This window comes from Thermobia domestica, chromosome 1, assembly GCF_964235325.1.
Source record: "Thermobia domestica chromosome 1, izTheDome1.hap1.1, whole genome shotgun sequence".
NCBI classification, from domain to species: domain Eukaryota; kingdom Metazoa; phylum Arthropoda; class Insecta; order Zygentoma; family Lepismatidae; genus Thermobia; species Thermobia domestica.
Genome location: NC_137454.1, coordinates 117,665,867 through 117,683,386, shown reverse-complemented (window position 1 = coordinate 117,683,386; position 17,520 = coordinate 117,665,867). Strand labels below are relative to the sequence as shown.

Below are 17,520 nucleotides of genomic sequence, written 5' to 3'. Positions count from 1 at the left end.
TTTATCTAGTGGGTTCTATTAGCAGCTTTAGATCGCACATTGGTACCACTCTCAATAACTTACACAATTTTCTAACTTCATTAATCTTTTGTAAATTCTTAATCATACATAACTTCTTGACTTAATGATTTAACTCCATTCCACATTAATTACACTATAAACTTTATTCAAACACCAGCCACGGACATTAAATTACTAGTGCGAACAAAGTCATAACAAACTAATAAACAAATCAACAAACTCCTTAGTAACCAGTTTTTATATCTTCTATAAAATTCTAACATTGCCATTAACCGGAAGCTTTTATGGCAAATATAATTTCAATTCTTAAAGTTAACTTTCCAACATTCTTTTTTTTAATTGGGAATGTATTTTGCCTAGAACGCCATCGGTCTTGCTCTTGTCACCATCGGTCTTGTCCTTATCATCGGATCTTACTCCTACCACTATTGGTCTTGCCCTTTCGATTTTTCCTGACCCCAGTTCCTAATCTTGTCCATTGGCCATCATTCTTCTCTCTGGTTTTATCTTCTAAACACCATTTATAGCATCTCTCAACTCTGGTACTTATGGTTCTTCGTTCTGAAAGATAGCTGGCTGGATGGATGGATACTTCGTTCTACTAATTGTACCTACTTTCCCATATATATTTCTCCAATTCGGACATAACTTATCTAGCCAATTTCGTCCAATCATGGGAGTTTGAATTTTGTCTTTGACTACAATGATCGGTAAAGACAGCTTTCTTCTTACTGTCTCAACTTAGACCATATTTTTTCCCACAACACTGAATACTCTCCGATCCGAATAATATATTCTACAACGTGTTGTTTGCAGTTCCAAGTCCTTAAAATTCTTCTTGTATGTTCCATACGAAATGATTATAATGGTCGCACAAATATCCATTTCAAACTGCAATAACTTTCCACCTACATCAACCCATATCCAACAGTTCTCAGTCGGATTTCTACTACTATGGATTTAATAGAATACAACCCGTAAATATTTCAATGCTTCTTCTTTCTCCTCAGCCATACTTATAACATCCTGATTTTGCTCATACTCTCTCTCTCTCTCTCTCTCTCTCTCGGTTCTTCTTTGTTGTTTTTTCTTATATTTCTTCTTCTTTCCCTGAATTACTACCCTCGGTAGTCTTAATCCTTCTATACGCTTTGACTTCATTACTACCACTCTCTGTTGATGTATCGGTACAAATAACCTCTGTATCATCGGTACCACTACCTGAAGTACTCTGGAAAGTACACTTTTCTTTCTGATTTTTCTTTTTCTTTGCTTTTTCTAACTTACTTTGTCCAGTTGTTAAAACTCCATCAAAGTCATCCACTCTCACCGACGATTGCGTATACTTTCCATGGACTCCTTCAACTCCCAGTTTCTTTACTCTCCGAAGTCATTTTCTTGTGATATCTCGTCCTCTTGGTACACGACTTTGCAAAATGATAATATTTCTTGCAGCGATAACATTTAACATCATATTCTGGGCACTTATTCGGTTTGTGGTATTTATATCAATTCCTACATCTCTTATCTTCTTTTGTGGTAACTTATTCCTGTAATTTGCCCTTTTTGTCTTATTGACTTACTTCGCTATACTTTCTCCTTTGCCTCCTTTATAGAAAGTATAGCGCTATTTCCAATAGTTCCATTTGAACACAAATATCTTGAGCTTTTGCCAACGTAAATGACGACCTATATAGCATCTTTTTCCTCGTTGTTTCACAGGCAACTCCGATCACAAATTGATCTCTTACAGAGTCCTGCCACATATGTTTGTTTACGTTTTTACTACAACCAAAACGTCTTGGAACGATTGTCCTTTCTCTTTATGTAAGGAATGAAACTTATAACGTTCCACAATAAAGTTCGTGGCTTGGCTATATTGCTTTCTCATTAACTCCGCCAGTTCGGAATACTTCATATCTGGAATGTTTCTCGTTGCCACAATTTGTTTTAAACGTTTGTACAATCTGCGATCCATCACCGAAATTAACACTAACACTGGGGTCAATCCATGCCAAGTGATCGAGAAAAAAGAAAAATTCCCGTTCGACCTTATCAAAAAAATATTTTTTTTTTCATGATTGTTCACACTATATCAGGGTACTTCAAAACTATAATTAATTATTTTTCAAAACATCTCGTAGCGACGCACCGGCTGCCGCCATTTTGCGTTTTCTCGATTTCAGGCATTTACGTTGTTTGTAATATCTCAGCATGTAATTATCCCAGTAGATTGAAAATTGCTGGGCGTGTCCAACTTGTGCAGAGCTAAAACTTTGTTCTTTTAACATTTTTGCCTAAAACCTCTTGAATGGGGTGAAATCAGGGCCTACAGTAGCAACGTTTTTGGACATTGAAGATGTTTGGGAAAAGGAAGAAACTGACATAGAGATCTGAAGTTGTGTGTGCGTGTAGTCCGGGGTCATAAGTTTATACTCAAAAATTTGCAAACCTGTAGCTGCTCCCAAAGTCCTTGATCCTCCTCCTTGATCTACATTCCCTAGTTAGTGAGCACACTCGCTGTAAACATTGACTGGGGAATGTAAATTTAACGAAAGGACAACAGTTTCCTGTATGAGTTGATAGTTAAAACGATAACAGAATTGAATATCATTGAAATAGCAAGCAGCAAAGGAAATGAGTACTTACGGACTATTTTAGCAAGCATGCATTTTGAATTTTCTCTCCTGCTGATAGCGGCATTCTTCACCAGTGCTGCTGTGGGTAATAAGACACTGAGTCACAATTAACGGAAAGAAAGGAGCTTGAGAGCCTTAACTGAACTAGCCGTTCATCCGACTATATTTTACTTCACAACAAAGAATTTCCAGTTGAATTTGTAAACAAAACTCCTCCTAGAGTATGTCGTCATTCCTTAATACTTTGACCAACTTCTGCTCAAAAACACAAAAGGCGTTTTGTTGTGTGTTATGGTATACTAAAGGAGTAACTATTCCCAAAATTTCAGACTTTTTATTCAGGCCCATTGGAGATATTCGACAGTGAAATATGGCAAATTGGTATAATTCCCCAACTTTACGATATTTTTTCCAGGCCTTTGGGAGCAGCTACAGGTTTGCAAATTTTTGAGTATAAACTTATGACCACGTACTAGATGCACACAAAAATTCGGAGCTCTACGTCAGTTTTTCCCCTTTCCAAACATGTCTTCAGTGTCCAAAAATGTTGCTACTATAGGCCCAGATTTTATCCTTTTCAAGTGGTTTTAGGCAAAAATGTTAAGAGAACAAAGTTTTAGCTCTGCACAAGTTGGACATGCCCAGCAATTTTCAATTTGCTAGGATAAACACATGCTGAGATATTCAAAACAACATGAACTCCTGAAATCGAGAAAACGCAAAATGGCGACAGACGCTGCGTCGCTACGAGATATTTTAAAAAATAATTAATTGTGGTTTTGAAGTACCCTGATATAATATAAACATTCATGAAAAAATTAGATTTTTTGAAGATGGTCGAGCGGCACATGATTGATCACTTGGAATGGATTAAATCACTCTCTTTCTGTCTGGTATGTCATTCGCAGAACAATATTGTTCAAAGCACTCCAGATATGCTTCCATGTCATCTTCCTCTTTTTCAAATGGATTGAAATAATGCAGTTTCGGTATATTACCATTTTCTTCAGTCATTATGCTTAATTTTCCAGTAACCTCGTCGCTATTCGTTAAAAAGTAAAATTAATTATGTCTATCATCCAACTTGGATTTCAATTCTAACTAGTGGGTTCTATTAGCGGCTTTAGATCGCAATGGTACTACTTTCAATAAATTATACAATTTTCCTACTGCATTAGTCCTTTATAAACTCTTAATCACACAAAACTTCTTGACTTAATGTTTTAACTCCATTCCACATTAATTACACTACAAATTTTACTCAAACATCGGACACGAATATTAAACTACTAATACGAACAAACTAGTAAACAAATCAACAAATTCCATAGCTACCACTTTTTATATCTTCTATAAAATTCTAACATTGCCATGAACTGGATGCTTTTATGGCAATTGTCATTCTACATTCTTAAGTTTGCTTGCAACAGGAAGTAAATACATTCCATCATTCGTGACAGATTTCAATGTCAAATAGTTATTTTGGCTGGGTAGCTTCAGAATAAACATACATGATGTTACACTAAAATCAAAAATTTCGACAAAACTTCTTATTGGAACATATTTTTCAAAATGTAAATTAACCCTTCTTTCTTCATTTCAATTCCGAGTAATAAGGTTCCGGGAGGAACCTAAATAAGAGAGGTACCCTATTACATTAAAATCAAAAACAGGCTGTTTCAAAACACCAGCGAAGACGTTCGGGAGATGAAATCTGACACTTAGACAAGAAAAAAGTCCAAAAGGATCTATGCAGAAAAGTACTTAGTTTCACTACTAGGGCTGCCCAAAAGCATGGGAAAGTAAGATTGCAACACGCTATATATCGAACAAAGGAAATAAAGGTCAGAGGAGAAGAATACCAGATTGAAGTGTCGAATAGATTCTCAGTTTTTAGAAGGTTCGAAGTGTACTAATGTAGAGAATTATTAGGTTGAAATTAGGGATAGCATTAACATTTCAGCGAAAGAAGAATTGGGGTACGTAGAAATACATAGGAACAAACCACAGTTCTACCAGGAATGCACTAAAGGAGCAGAGAAGAGAAACAGGCAAAACTGCGATGGCTAGAAAATCCAAACGATACAACTACACAAAATGTCGTTGACATCAAGAGGGAAACTTCCAAAACTTTTAGAACAAAGAAACGCGATTTTTTGAAGGTTATAATTAATGAACTTGAAGGTAATAGTAAGAACAAAAACATTCGGAAAATGTACAAGAGAATCAACGAATTTAAGAAAGACGTTCAACCCCGCGCTTATATATTTAAGAAAAGCTGACAGAACAATTTTCACTGATAGAGACAGCATCTTGAGTAGATTGAAAGATTTCTTTGACGATTTACTTAGCACGAAAGTACTCATTAAGAAAAGATACTCATCCATAAAAATGAATGAAGGCATTGGTCTTTTTAATATTTTTTTGAACTTGCCATTCAAGCTGTCCAATTGAAACTAGAATAAAGGGTTAGAGATATGTGGCACTGTGATTATAAGTGTTATTTGTGTCCACCATCTGCACGGATAAGATAGACGCAGCCAAATTCGACCCACATTCTAACCAAGGTACTAACGTTAATAAAATTTACTGCTGAAATCCGTCTTAAACTTAGGTGAGATCCATAGATAGTGATGGCAAAGATCACTGTCCATGACGTATTAACACACAAAAAAGTCACAAGGAGTAATGCGTGGAGGTCTTGGAGGCCAGGAGTATGAGGCAGGGTGTCCAGGTTCAGTACACCTAACCTGCCTTTGTGATAGTGTGTCATTGAGGAAAGTGCGTACATACATATACTAGTGAGGAGAGGTCATCCTGCAAGAAAATATAATCAGCAGTCCTCCTGAAGTTGTGAAAATGTCAATATTGTAGCATAGCACACGTTACTCCTGTCGCTGTGCTGTCCGCAAAAAAGAATGGACCACAAATCTTTGAACGAGTCGTTGTACAAAAACTTACTTTTGATAAATGTCGTTCATGATATGATTTGCCGAGGATTACCCAGTTCCCATATGTGCATATTATGACGATTAACCAAACCTCTGACATGGAATGCCACCTCATTACTGAAATTCATTCGTAGTATATATATTTTTAAAAAACATAATCTCCCATGTCCTCTAACACAGCACTTCAGAACTGCACATGCTTCCTTTTAAAATCATCACCGTAAAGAGCTTGTACAATACGAAGCAAAAAACCTGCAACATGAAAGTTTAAGTTCATTGTGGAACTACGCCTAACAACATAGGCAACCAACCTAACGTCTTTGTGGCACTGATCACGCCAGGATAACCTTCGGCTTTGTCCCCCTGCACACTTCGTTTGGAGCAAGAAATGCATAGACCACGTGACTACGAACCACAAATTTCTCACAAGATGGTGTAATAGATTGAGGTTCTTCTCATTTCTTTTCTCATTTTACATCCTCAGTTTTAAAGAGAGAGAAAGAGAAAAAGGTCAACGGGATGAAAACTAAATAAAGAGGAAAATGCGAAATATAAAGGAAAAGAAAACGTGCGCATATATTGACAAATGACACATGTACTTCAAAGGAGACCACTACAAATTTTGTTATGAACCATATATAATAACTGTGAGAATCAGCAAACCACATATACATAATTACACACAGTAAGTGTTATATAACACATATTTATTTAGACAAATAAAAATGCTAGCAGAAAGCTGAAAATTTCTTTAAAATCTCAACCATAACTGAAAGAAGAGATTACTTCTCTATTGTTTTTCTTCGTAGCATCCATCTACATGGAGAAATGAGAAAGAGAGAACATCTTAAGAGATTCGCACGTATACAACATCGGAAACTGCTAAATGGAAAAAAAATACAGTCTTTGGATGGGATTCGAACGCGGAACCATAGCATTAGAAATCCCACACTCTACCGATGTAGCTAGTCTGACACTAATTCCCTATTCCTCCATCATTAGCTATGAAAGATGGAATGGAGTCTGCAGAAAACTACGTCTAACATGTCCATGACAGACCGCCTATAACCTATGTCTAATTGGTACTTTAACAAGCTAGCTATACACGTGCATAGAAAAGTAAAAGCAAATGAGTAGTTAGTACAGATCACTTTGTCTGTCTCACACTATCTCTGACTATAGAAATCGAGGAAGAAGAAAAAAGTATAGAGGTGAGAACACAGGAAGAACAAGCAAAAATAAAAGTTGCAGGAAACTGAATATCAAGGAGAGAGAGAGAGAGAGAGAGAGAGAGAGACATAGAGACAGAGAGAAAAATAGAGGGAACGGAGCAAATGATTTAATATACATCCGAAAAGAAGGTTCATAACTGTGCTATACATTTAATGTATTGAATACTCTGTTTCTTCTAAATTGCTTGCTAGTTGACAAATATTAATTTGTAAAAACGTAGCAAATGCCCGCGTTGTCTTGTTTTCTTACTGTTTCAGTAATAGTGAAAAATGTGGTTTATGCAAAATAATAAATTACTACTTTTCCCACAACAACCATGTAGTTGTTGTTGATGATTTTGAGTTTAACGTCCGTTCAGCAGCGACGCTATATGAGACGTGGACCTACTTATTAACGTGGAATCCGAACCATATGAGCTGTTGCCGGGAATCGAAGCAACCATGTAGTGTTGGTAAGAAATTTCGAAGCAAAAGAAAAAACTGATCAGCAAAATACATAAAACGATAGTCGTGCAAACTATTACTTAAAGAGAATTTATTGTAAAATCAATACATCCATGTGGCGGTATATAGTCGTAAAGTAATTAGAAAACTTAATATTAAACTGTCGATCACATCGTTTTACTTATTTGAATTCAATGTCGAATAGGTTAGGTTTTAGCTCTAGATTTCAGCGTTCTCACTTCGATTCTTAACTTGTTGGAAATATGCACTAATCGAAATTATAAACGTATACGAAATTTAACTAGCTAAAAAAAAGAGAATACCATAAAAATCCGGGTTAGAGTACAGTATTACAATAAACATGTGTATTTTGTTTAGGGTTTGCCAGTCATAGCTTATAGGAATTATAGAAAAAACGTTCGTTGTGAAAGCACAAGAAAAAAAACAAATAGAGAACAGAAACAAACCTCCGGAGGGTTTGAACACGAGAAGGCGGAGGTAGTAGACTACTGTACTAAACCGCTCGGCTATATCTTGATTCTCTAGTACGTTTTGATAAATATTGTCTAGATTATTTGCACTTTACTTGTTTCTGTTTTGTTGTTTGTCATATAATGTATACGAGTGGCGAATAATAGAATAGAACTGTTTTAGACGAGTATGAACAAATTCCCCGGATAAGTCGTAATCTTATATGTATCTAAATTGCACAAATAAATCAGATTAAATCTGTAAAGTGCTTCGGGGGTTTTGATGGAAGTAAACTGTTGCATAGTTACGAGTTTGTGTTTATGCTCACCACTCGATGGAAGTTATGTTCTTGAAAGATAGTAACTGCTACTATATTCTAATGTACTGGATTTTAAAACATTGGAAAATATTTTACTAACAGTGAGTGAGTATTTTTGCGTGCAAACGCCAGTCTATCGACTTTGTGATCTTCTGTCAATCTCTCCTTAACATCAGCCCGGAAGGATCTTAAGTCTGCGGCCCGAAGTCGCCGTCGGACTGTAGTTACATCACCTGGAAAGGCGGTAGACTGCTGCAGTTGTCGGGCACATGAAAGGCTGTCGACAGCATTGATCAACTAATCGTTGGTCTTGTGTCGTTGAGGATATAGGATATCCTTTATTCATTATCCTATGATCATATTGTGCATTATCCTATATTCAAAGATGTTCTAGCACTTTTACTTTGGTGTGTAAGAATGGCGCAATATGATCATTCTGTACGTGAGAGTGTTATCGCTCTTATTGAACATGCGGGATTGAGTGTTCCTGAAGCAGGCGCTCGATTAGGCGTACCATCGTGCAACAGCGTTCAGGTGGTGGAAAAAATATGAGGAAACTGGAAGTCTAACTCGAAAATCTGGAACAAATACCGTGCTCGTGGGTTTTCTCGGGGTTCTCCCGTTTCCTCCCACTTTCTTCATTCCACAATTTCACTCATCTCTCATCATCACCGTCTCCTTTAGCTTAACCGGCATAACCGTGGGACGTAAAACTCAAAGATTTCATTTCATTTTTTTCGACAATCTGGAAGTGGTCGGCCACGAGTGTCCTCAACGACACAAGACCAACGATTAGTTGATCAATGCTGTCGACAGCCTTTCATGTGCCCGACAACTGCAGCAGTCTACCGCCTTTCCAGGTGATGTAACTACAGTCCGACGGCGACTTCGGGCCGCAGACTTAAGATCCTTCCGGGCTGATGTTAAGGAGAGATTGACAGAAGATCACAAAGTCGATAGACTGGCGTTTGCACGCAAAAATACTCACTCACTGTTAGTAAAATATTTTCCAATGTTTTAAAATCCAGTACATTAGAATATAGTAGCAGTTACTATCTTTCAAGAACATAACTTCCATCGAGTGGTGAGCATAAACACAAACTCGTAACTATGCAACAGTTTACTTCCATCAAAACCCCCGAAGCACTTTACAGATTTAATCTGATTTACTTGTGCAATTTAGATACATATAAGATTACGACTTATCCGGGGAATTTGTTCATACTCGTCTAAAACAGTTCTATTCTATTATTCGCCACTCGTATACATTATATGACAAACAACAAAACAGAAACAAGTAAAGTGCAAATAATCTAGACAATATTTATCAAAACGTACTAGAGAATCTAGATATAGCCGAGCGGTTTAGTACAGTAGTCTACTACCTCCGCCTTCTCGTGTTCAAACCCTCCGGAGGTTTGTTTCTGTTCTCTATTTGTTTTTTTTCTTGTGCTTTCACAACGAACGTTTTTTCTATAATTCCTATAAGCTATGACTGGCAAACCCTAAACAAAATACACATGTTTATTGTAATACTGTACTCTAACCCGGATTTTTATGGTATTCTCTTTTTTTTAGCTAGTTAAATTTCGTATACGTTTATAATTTCGATTAGTGCATATTTCCAACAAGTTAAGAATCGAAGTGAGAACGCTGAAATCTAGAGCTAAAACCTAACCTATTCGACATTGAATTCAAATAAGTAAAACGATGTGATCGACAGTTTAATATTAAGTTTTCTAATTACTTTACGACTATATACCGCCACATGGATGTATTGATTTTACAATAAATTCTCTTTAAGTAATAGTTTGCTCGACTATCGTTTTATGTGTTTTGCTGATCAGTTTTTTCTTTTGCTTCGAAATTTCTTACCAACACTACATGGTTGCTTCGATTCCCGGCAACAGCTCATATGGTTCGGATTCCACGTTAATAAGTAGGTCCACGTCTCATATAGCGTCGCTGCTGAACGGACGTTAAACTCAAAATCATCAACAACAACTACATGGTTGTTGTGGGAAAAGTAGTAATTTATTATTTTGCATAAACCACATTTTTCACTATTACTGAAACAGTAAGAAAACAAGACAACGCGGGCATTTGCTACGTTTTTACAAATTAATATTTGTCAACTAGCAAGTAATTTAGAAGAAACAGAGTATTCAATACATTAAATGTATAGCACAGTTATGAACCTTCTTTTCGGATGTATATTAAATCATTTGCTCCGTTCCCTCTATTTTTCTCTCTGTCTCTATGTCTCTCTCTCTCTCTCTCTCTCTCTCTCTCTCTCTCTCTCTCCTTGATATTCAGTTTCCTGCAACTTTTATTTTTGCTTGTTCTTCCTGTGTTCTCACCTCTATACTTTTTTCTTCTTTTTGTGGTGGACAGACACCGTGTGCGTGGGTTTTCTCGGGGTTCTCCCGTTTCCTCCCACTTTCTTCATTCCACCATTTCATTCATTACTCATCATCACCGTCTCCTTTAGTCTAACCAGCATAACCGTGGGACGTAAAACTCAAAGATTTCATTTCATTTTTTTCTTCTTCCTCGATTTCTATAGTCAGAGATAGTGTGAGACAGACAAAGTGATCTGTACTAACTACTCATTTGCTTTTACTTTTCTATGCACGTGTATAGCTAGCTTGTTAAAGTACCAATTAGACATAGGTTATAGGCGGTCTGTCATGGACATGTTAGACGTAGTTTTCTGCAGACTCCATTCCATCTTTCATAGCTAATGATGGAGGAATAGGGAATTAGTGTCAGACTAGCTACATCGGTAGAGTGTGGGATTTCTAATGCTATGGTTCCGCGTTCGAATCCCATCCAAAGACTTATTTTTTTCCATTTAGCAGTTTCCGATGTTGTATACGTGCGAATCTCTTAAGATGTTCTCTCTTTCTCATTTCTCCATGTAGATGGATGCTACGAAGAAAAACAATAGAGAAGTAATCTCTTCTTTCAGTTATGGTTGAGATTTTAAAGAAATTTTCAGCTTTCTGCTAGCATTTTTATTTGTCTAAATAAATATGTGTTATATAACACTTACTGTGTGTAATTATGTATATGTGGTTTGCTGATTCTCACAGTTATTATATATGGTTCATAACAAAATTTGTAGTGGTCTCCTTTGAAGTACATGTGTCATTTGTCAATATATGCGCACGTTTTCTTTTCCTTTATATTTCGCATTTTCCTCTTTATTTAGTTTTCATCCCGTTGACCTTTTTCTCTTTCTCTCTCTTTAAAACTGAGGATGTAAAATGAGAAAAGAAATGAGAAGAACCTCAATCTATTACACCATCTTGTGAGAAATTTGTGGTTCGTAGTCACGTGGTCTATGCATTTCTTGCTCCAAACGAAGTGTGCAGGGGGACAAAGCCGAAGGTTATCCTGGCGTGATCAGTGCCACAAAGACGTTAGGTTGGTTGCCTATGTTGTTAGGCGTAGTTTCACAATGAACTTAAGCTTTCATGTTGCAGGTTTTTTGCTTCGTATTGTACAATTTGTAATCGGTATGGTTTGTAGATTAAACGCTGCATTGACACACGCCAGACAGTCGTATGAGGAATCGCAAATTCTTTGCTGGCACGGTGTGTCAATTTTGTCGGGCGACGCTCAAATGTTTGTTGAATTCGTTGCACACATTCATCCGAAATGGCCGGGTGACTATTGCCCTCATAAACATCTCGTTTCTCTTAAGTATACCAGGGATATCAAACTCGCGGCCATGGGCCTCATATGGTCCACGACTTATTTTTCTGCGGTCCTCGGTTCACCCGGAGAAAATAAAACATACATTTTAAAAATTCTAAAGGAAAAGATATACTAAATAAGAATGATCAGGGAAAAACACTGGGACATGAGTTACTACTCTGGTAGGAAAGCTAATAAGCGAGGACTTGGTACACTTCTCAACTTGTGTTAAGTACAAAACAAGTTGAAGGAAGTTTGTTTTGTATAAAACATATGTCGAGAAATTTTTGCGTATGAAGATTGAACGCCAAGAAAGATTCCACAATGCCATCTATCTATCGAAACTGAGCTCTCCCTGTTTTCTCCCCTTTTATCAACCGACATTGAGAAAGTGCCTCAAATTTGCATCGTACATGATTTCCATGTTCGATAGAATATGTCAGGTTTCTCACTTATGAAAATGAACAAGTCCCCAGTGAGATCTATATTAACAAATATTCATGTGACCTTGTTCCTGGTGTGAGAAGCATGTCTCCAGACATAGCAAGTTGGTTGCAGAAAAAAAGATGACCTTTGTTGGGAAAGAAACAATAGGTATCCATCTGCTATCCGAATGTCCTTATGTTCCTTCTATTTTTAAAGAACTACAGCATTAAGTAAGATATATATATATATATATATATATATATATATATATTTATAATTTATTTTATTTTTAATTATTTCTTTATTTTTATTTATTTTTTTATTTTTTATTTTATTCTATTTATTTATTTATTTATTTTTGCTTGTGCACCAAACTATTGCAGAATGGTGATTATTTAGTCTATTTTTAAGATACAGAGTTTGACATGCCTGATTTATATAAATGCAAAATGTTTATTAGCGACGGCGGAGCAATCCCAAAACATCGATGAAAATAACGTTGCACTGTGATCATTGACTCGGTCTTACTGAACTGCAGAATGCAAAACGCCTTTGTTGACCTAAAGCTATCGTCTCAACTGTTGCATTCATACCCGATTTCTTCATCCCTTACACGTTGAGAACTGTTTCGCGGCGATTCCCTAAGACCCTCATATGAAACTTTTGTACTTTGTAAGTATTCTGCACTTTGTTCTATTTTTTTTTTCATTAATGTCAGTAAGGTATCATTCGGTTCATTCTTTTTTAAATACGTATATTAATAGCACTGTTTGAAAATTAACCATTTTTCAAATGTTCAAAAACGCTTGTGTATGCTGGAAGGAAAAAGAGGGAAAGTACAAAAATATTACAATATATAGATGATATTAAAAATAGACTTACGTAAAGAGAAACAGGTTACTAAGGACCGATGTTGATTTAGAGCTTGCATTATTTCGTAATATGTGAGTTTGTTATGTAGCAAGAGTAGAAGAAAGGATTGTTTTGATACATATTCTCTTAATAACATTTGAAGGAGTTATTCTATAATATTTGCAGTTAAGGTTGGAATTCAATATTGAAAACAATGTAGATCTTGAGTTTCACTTCACACCAAAGAGTGATTATTTTATGTAAATATAACAATATTCCAGCAGACATTGAGTAAATTTAAATATATATATATACATATAAAGTGAATGGTTCATCAACATATGCAATAATTTGTTGTAATTACAGAAGTTTCCTCTAATCCAACCATGAAAAAAAGAAAGAAGTTTTGGGGTAGCACAGACAACAGTCTCACAAGTAAACCTTACGTTTGGGTGAATCGAGTTGCTGACTGAGACACATATGGGAAAGTAGTACTAAATGTGGTCAGTATTTCAGTGAAGTTTTAGGTGCGAAGCTCCAGGGGTTTAGGAGATACAGCTACCAGAACATCACATGGAAGTACAGAATAGTCTTCATACAGTTGGAGGTAAAAGCTCTGTAAGACCTCTTGTAACGACAAAAGGTGAATAACAAATATATGGGTACATATTGGGATTTGGGGGAAGTCATATAGTAAGGGTATACCTGACGGCGGCCATCTTGAAATCCGCCATTTTGAATTAAGGTTTTTAAAATAAAAATAGGGTCATGTGATACATGATTTAAGGCGCAAATTCATTCAGAAGAACAATGGTGACGTTAATTTTGATTTACGCGCAATTGGTAAAAAGTTACAGGGAATTAAATATTATTGCAGTATATGTATTAATCCTTTACCCCACCTTGTAAATTTTGTGTTAATGATAATAATTAAATAAAAAGCGGGTGGATAAATATTAGGTCTATGGTAAAAGTTGCCTTGATGGCGGCCATATTCAAATCCGCCATTTTGAATCAGACAAAAGTTTTAAACAAAACGCATAACAGTGACACCTTATTAATAGCAAATTTTACCATAACTCCAACGGTATAACCATTTTTGCTTTATCATTAACCAGCATTTGTTATCGCATAAACAAGTTGCTAATTTAAGGGAAAATGACCAAAGTGGAATTGAGTCATAATTGAACTTGGGTCTTTCTTCCAGAAAGTCCTCAATTAGTACAATCAGTATGTAGTTCAGAAAAGAGTGCATGACTTGCACAAATGCTCTGCTCACAGTAAGCACACCTGACAAAGGCAATCGAGTTACACTTGACACATTTGTCGTTAACAATTTCGTCAAAGCAGTAGTCGTAAGGAGCGATCCATTTAATTTTGTGCTGGTTAATGATAAAGCAAAAATGGTTATACCGTTGGAGTTATGGTAAAAATTTGCTATTAATAAGGTGTCACTGTTATGCGGTTGTTTAAAACTGTTGTCTGATTCAAAATGGCGGATTTGAATATGGTCGCCATCAAGGCAACTCTTACCATACACCTAATATTTATTCACCTGCTTTTTATTTAATTATTATCATTAACACAAAATTTACAAGGTGGGGTAAAGGACTAATACATATGCTGCAATAATATTTAATTTCCCTGTAACTTTTTACCAATTGTGCGTAAATCAAAATTAACGTCACCATTGTTCTTCTGATTGAATTTGCGCCTTAAATCATGTATCACATGACCCTATTCCTATTTTAAAAACTTAACCTTAATTCAAAATGGCGGATTTCAAGATGGCCGCCGTCAGGTATATCCTTACTATATGACTTCTCCCTAGTCCTAATATGTACCCATATATTTGTTATTCACCTTTTGTCGTTACAAGAGGTCTTACAGAGCTTTTACCTCCAACTGTATGAAGACTATTCTGTACTTCCATGTGATGTTCTGGTAGCTGTATCTCCTAAACCCCTGAAGCTTCGCACCTAAAACTTCACTGAAATACTGACCACATTTAGTACTACTTTCTCATATGTCTCTCAGTCAGCAACTCGATTCACCCAAACGTAAGGTTTACTTGTCAGATGAATAATTTGATACTTTGCAGAACTCCCCAACTCGTCGGACTTTCGGTTGAGAAGTTCCAAACTAATTTGATCTAGTTGAGTATAAAATGTGAATACATTAGTGCTTTTTTTTTCATGTTTGGCACAAATAATTATATGCTTTGCCCGAACTATTTAATTTTTTTTCCTTGCTTTAACCTGAATTCCATTATATTTATAAGAGTATGTTACATTCCTAGTTTGTAGTATTCCTTTTACATACTGGTGTAATCAATATACTTCTTGATTACGATATCTCACAACGTAAACATAAATGAATATGTAAACATTACTGTTTCCACTTCACCATTGCACTTTAGTATAAATAGAAACACAACTAGCATTAAAAATACCACTACTACGATGACCACAACAGATAATAATAATAATAATAATAATAATAATAATAATAATAATAATAATAATAATAATAATAATAATAATAATAATAAACTTACCTCCGCCTTGATTACCGAATCCGAATACATTAGTAAAAGCTGAGTAAAATCCATATCGATCGTACCAATATTTGAATTTTGGAAGATACGAGAAAACATAAATAAGTTTTATGATTTTAATAATGATAATCACAATTAATTTGGCAAGAACTATCTTGATGGCATAATATGCAGCAAGGATCGGAAGTTTAATTTTGAGCAAATACTTAGAATATACAGGATCCGCAAGCAAATCCAATTCTTGTTTATGTTTATCTTTGGAGTGTTTCTCTTTCACAAATTCCACTCTTTTAAATGCATAGTATGGTATCTTGTGGCCATGTTCAACTAATTTATGGCGCGCATAATTCTTTGCAGTATGAATTGCAACTCCCAATCCAATGATAAATGACGATAGACACACCATACACACAATATGTGACTTCATGGCTTGATTTCTTCTTTGTCGATTTCCAAGTGAAAAAAAGTCTTTTTGACCAGCAATCGTTCCTGAAGTTTGTTCTTAATGTGCGTATACAAAGTATTTCACACCAGTACGCGAAACATACATATCTTCTATTTACTCGGCTTGGATTTGCTTTGACAAGAAGAGAAAGAAAGGTCTTGAATTTTCATGAAATACTTTCTCATTTGTGGGTTCATTCAAGTGTACACATCAGACCCAGTTTCGAGTGTCACTGTCATACGTATAATAATAGTATAATGTGACGGTGTGTTTCCAAATTTCATGCACATACCTGGGTATAGTACTAATCAAAATGTAATTAATAAAAAGAAATGTTTGATCTACTGGGTCACCATTCAGATATTATTCATGAAGAGTTTAAGAAATTTAAAGACAAATCTGAATCAAAATAAAGATATTAAAGTCGCTATTCTATCTAATATTGCAAAACGACTACGTATCAGATCAAGTCTACACCTTCTATTTGTTTGGTAAAGAAAATAATTGGTACATTGTAATTATTTCAAAAGCCTGTCATCTGTTGTGGATGAGTTTAGAAAACTCAATTCACTTATTGATACGCACTTATTAAATATATTTTTCAGGTTTTTTCATGGCTACATAGTTAACATTTTTGCCTTCAATTAATGATACTTGGATTGTATGAATTTCACATAAAATTGTAGGTGCACGTCGTATATGTGAGCCGCAATGGCGAAGTCAGTACGACATCTAACCAACCAAATGGACCAGGTTCTGTCTCCAATGGTGTCGGCATTTGTCCTCTCCTTCTACCTTTGTCTAAATGTGACTTAGTAGTTTAATCAAATAGGTTCATCAGAAAACCTGTATGGTAATCGGGGCCGGAGCTTGGTACTGAACTCATCATTTCCACTATTAACCGAGATCATGGAAGTATTTAGCATTACTTTTACAACGACCGTAGACATGTACTAAATGGGACTGGGACACAATTTACATTTACACCCAACATATTAAAAACAATTGGTGCTCGCTGACAAGAAAGAAACACGTTAAACATTGTTACGAGTAATTTTATTTGAAAACAATAATTGTGAAGTCTAAAAGTGTAACAATTAGGGATTGTTACCAAGTTAACAGAAAATTTGCATTTTCTCAAAATAACTGGTTATGCTATTAAAAGTTAACACTCGTTTTCCAAGTTACTAAGATATAAATGGTCAAGTTTCCTCAGATGGGCGGGATTATGGAAATATTATATAATTCAGAGTTAACTAGCGAACATCTACGAAATATTTAACTTTCACATGGTAAATGTAATCTTTAATCAAGTCAAAACGACTGTTGTCACTATTTATAATTCGATTACATGATAGAAGAACATAATGGTAAAAAGGGACACTTTCCAGAAGCAACACACAAAGGAAGAAAACATAGTAAAGTTGAATCTTAACTTACCAATACTTTTTGCCTTACTGA

General features: G+C 35.5%; 1 protein-coding gene across 1 annotated transcript in view; it reads right to left on the bottom strand.

Moving 5' to 3' along the window:
- The window catches only part of LOC145666513 (uncharacterized), a 42,869-nt gene extending 26,848 nt beyond the window's left edge, over positions 1-16,021 (bottom strand). The window contains exon 1 of the mRNA XM_081733812.1: positions 15,615-16,021. Within this exon, the coding sequence (XP_081589938.1) occupies positions 15,615-16,020 (406 nt within the window). The 5' untranslated portion in view covers position 16,021. The remainder of the gene's footprint in view (positions 1-15,614) is intronic.
- Between the last annotated feature and the right edge of the window lie 1,499 nt (positions 16,022-17,520).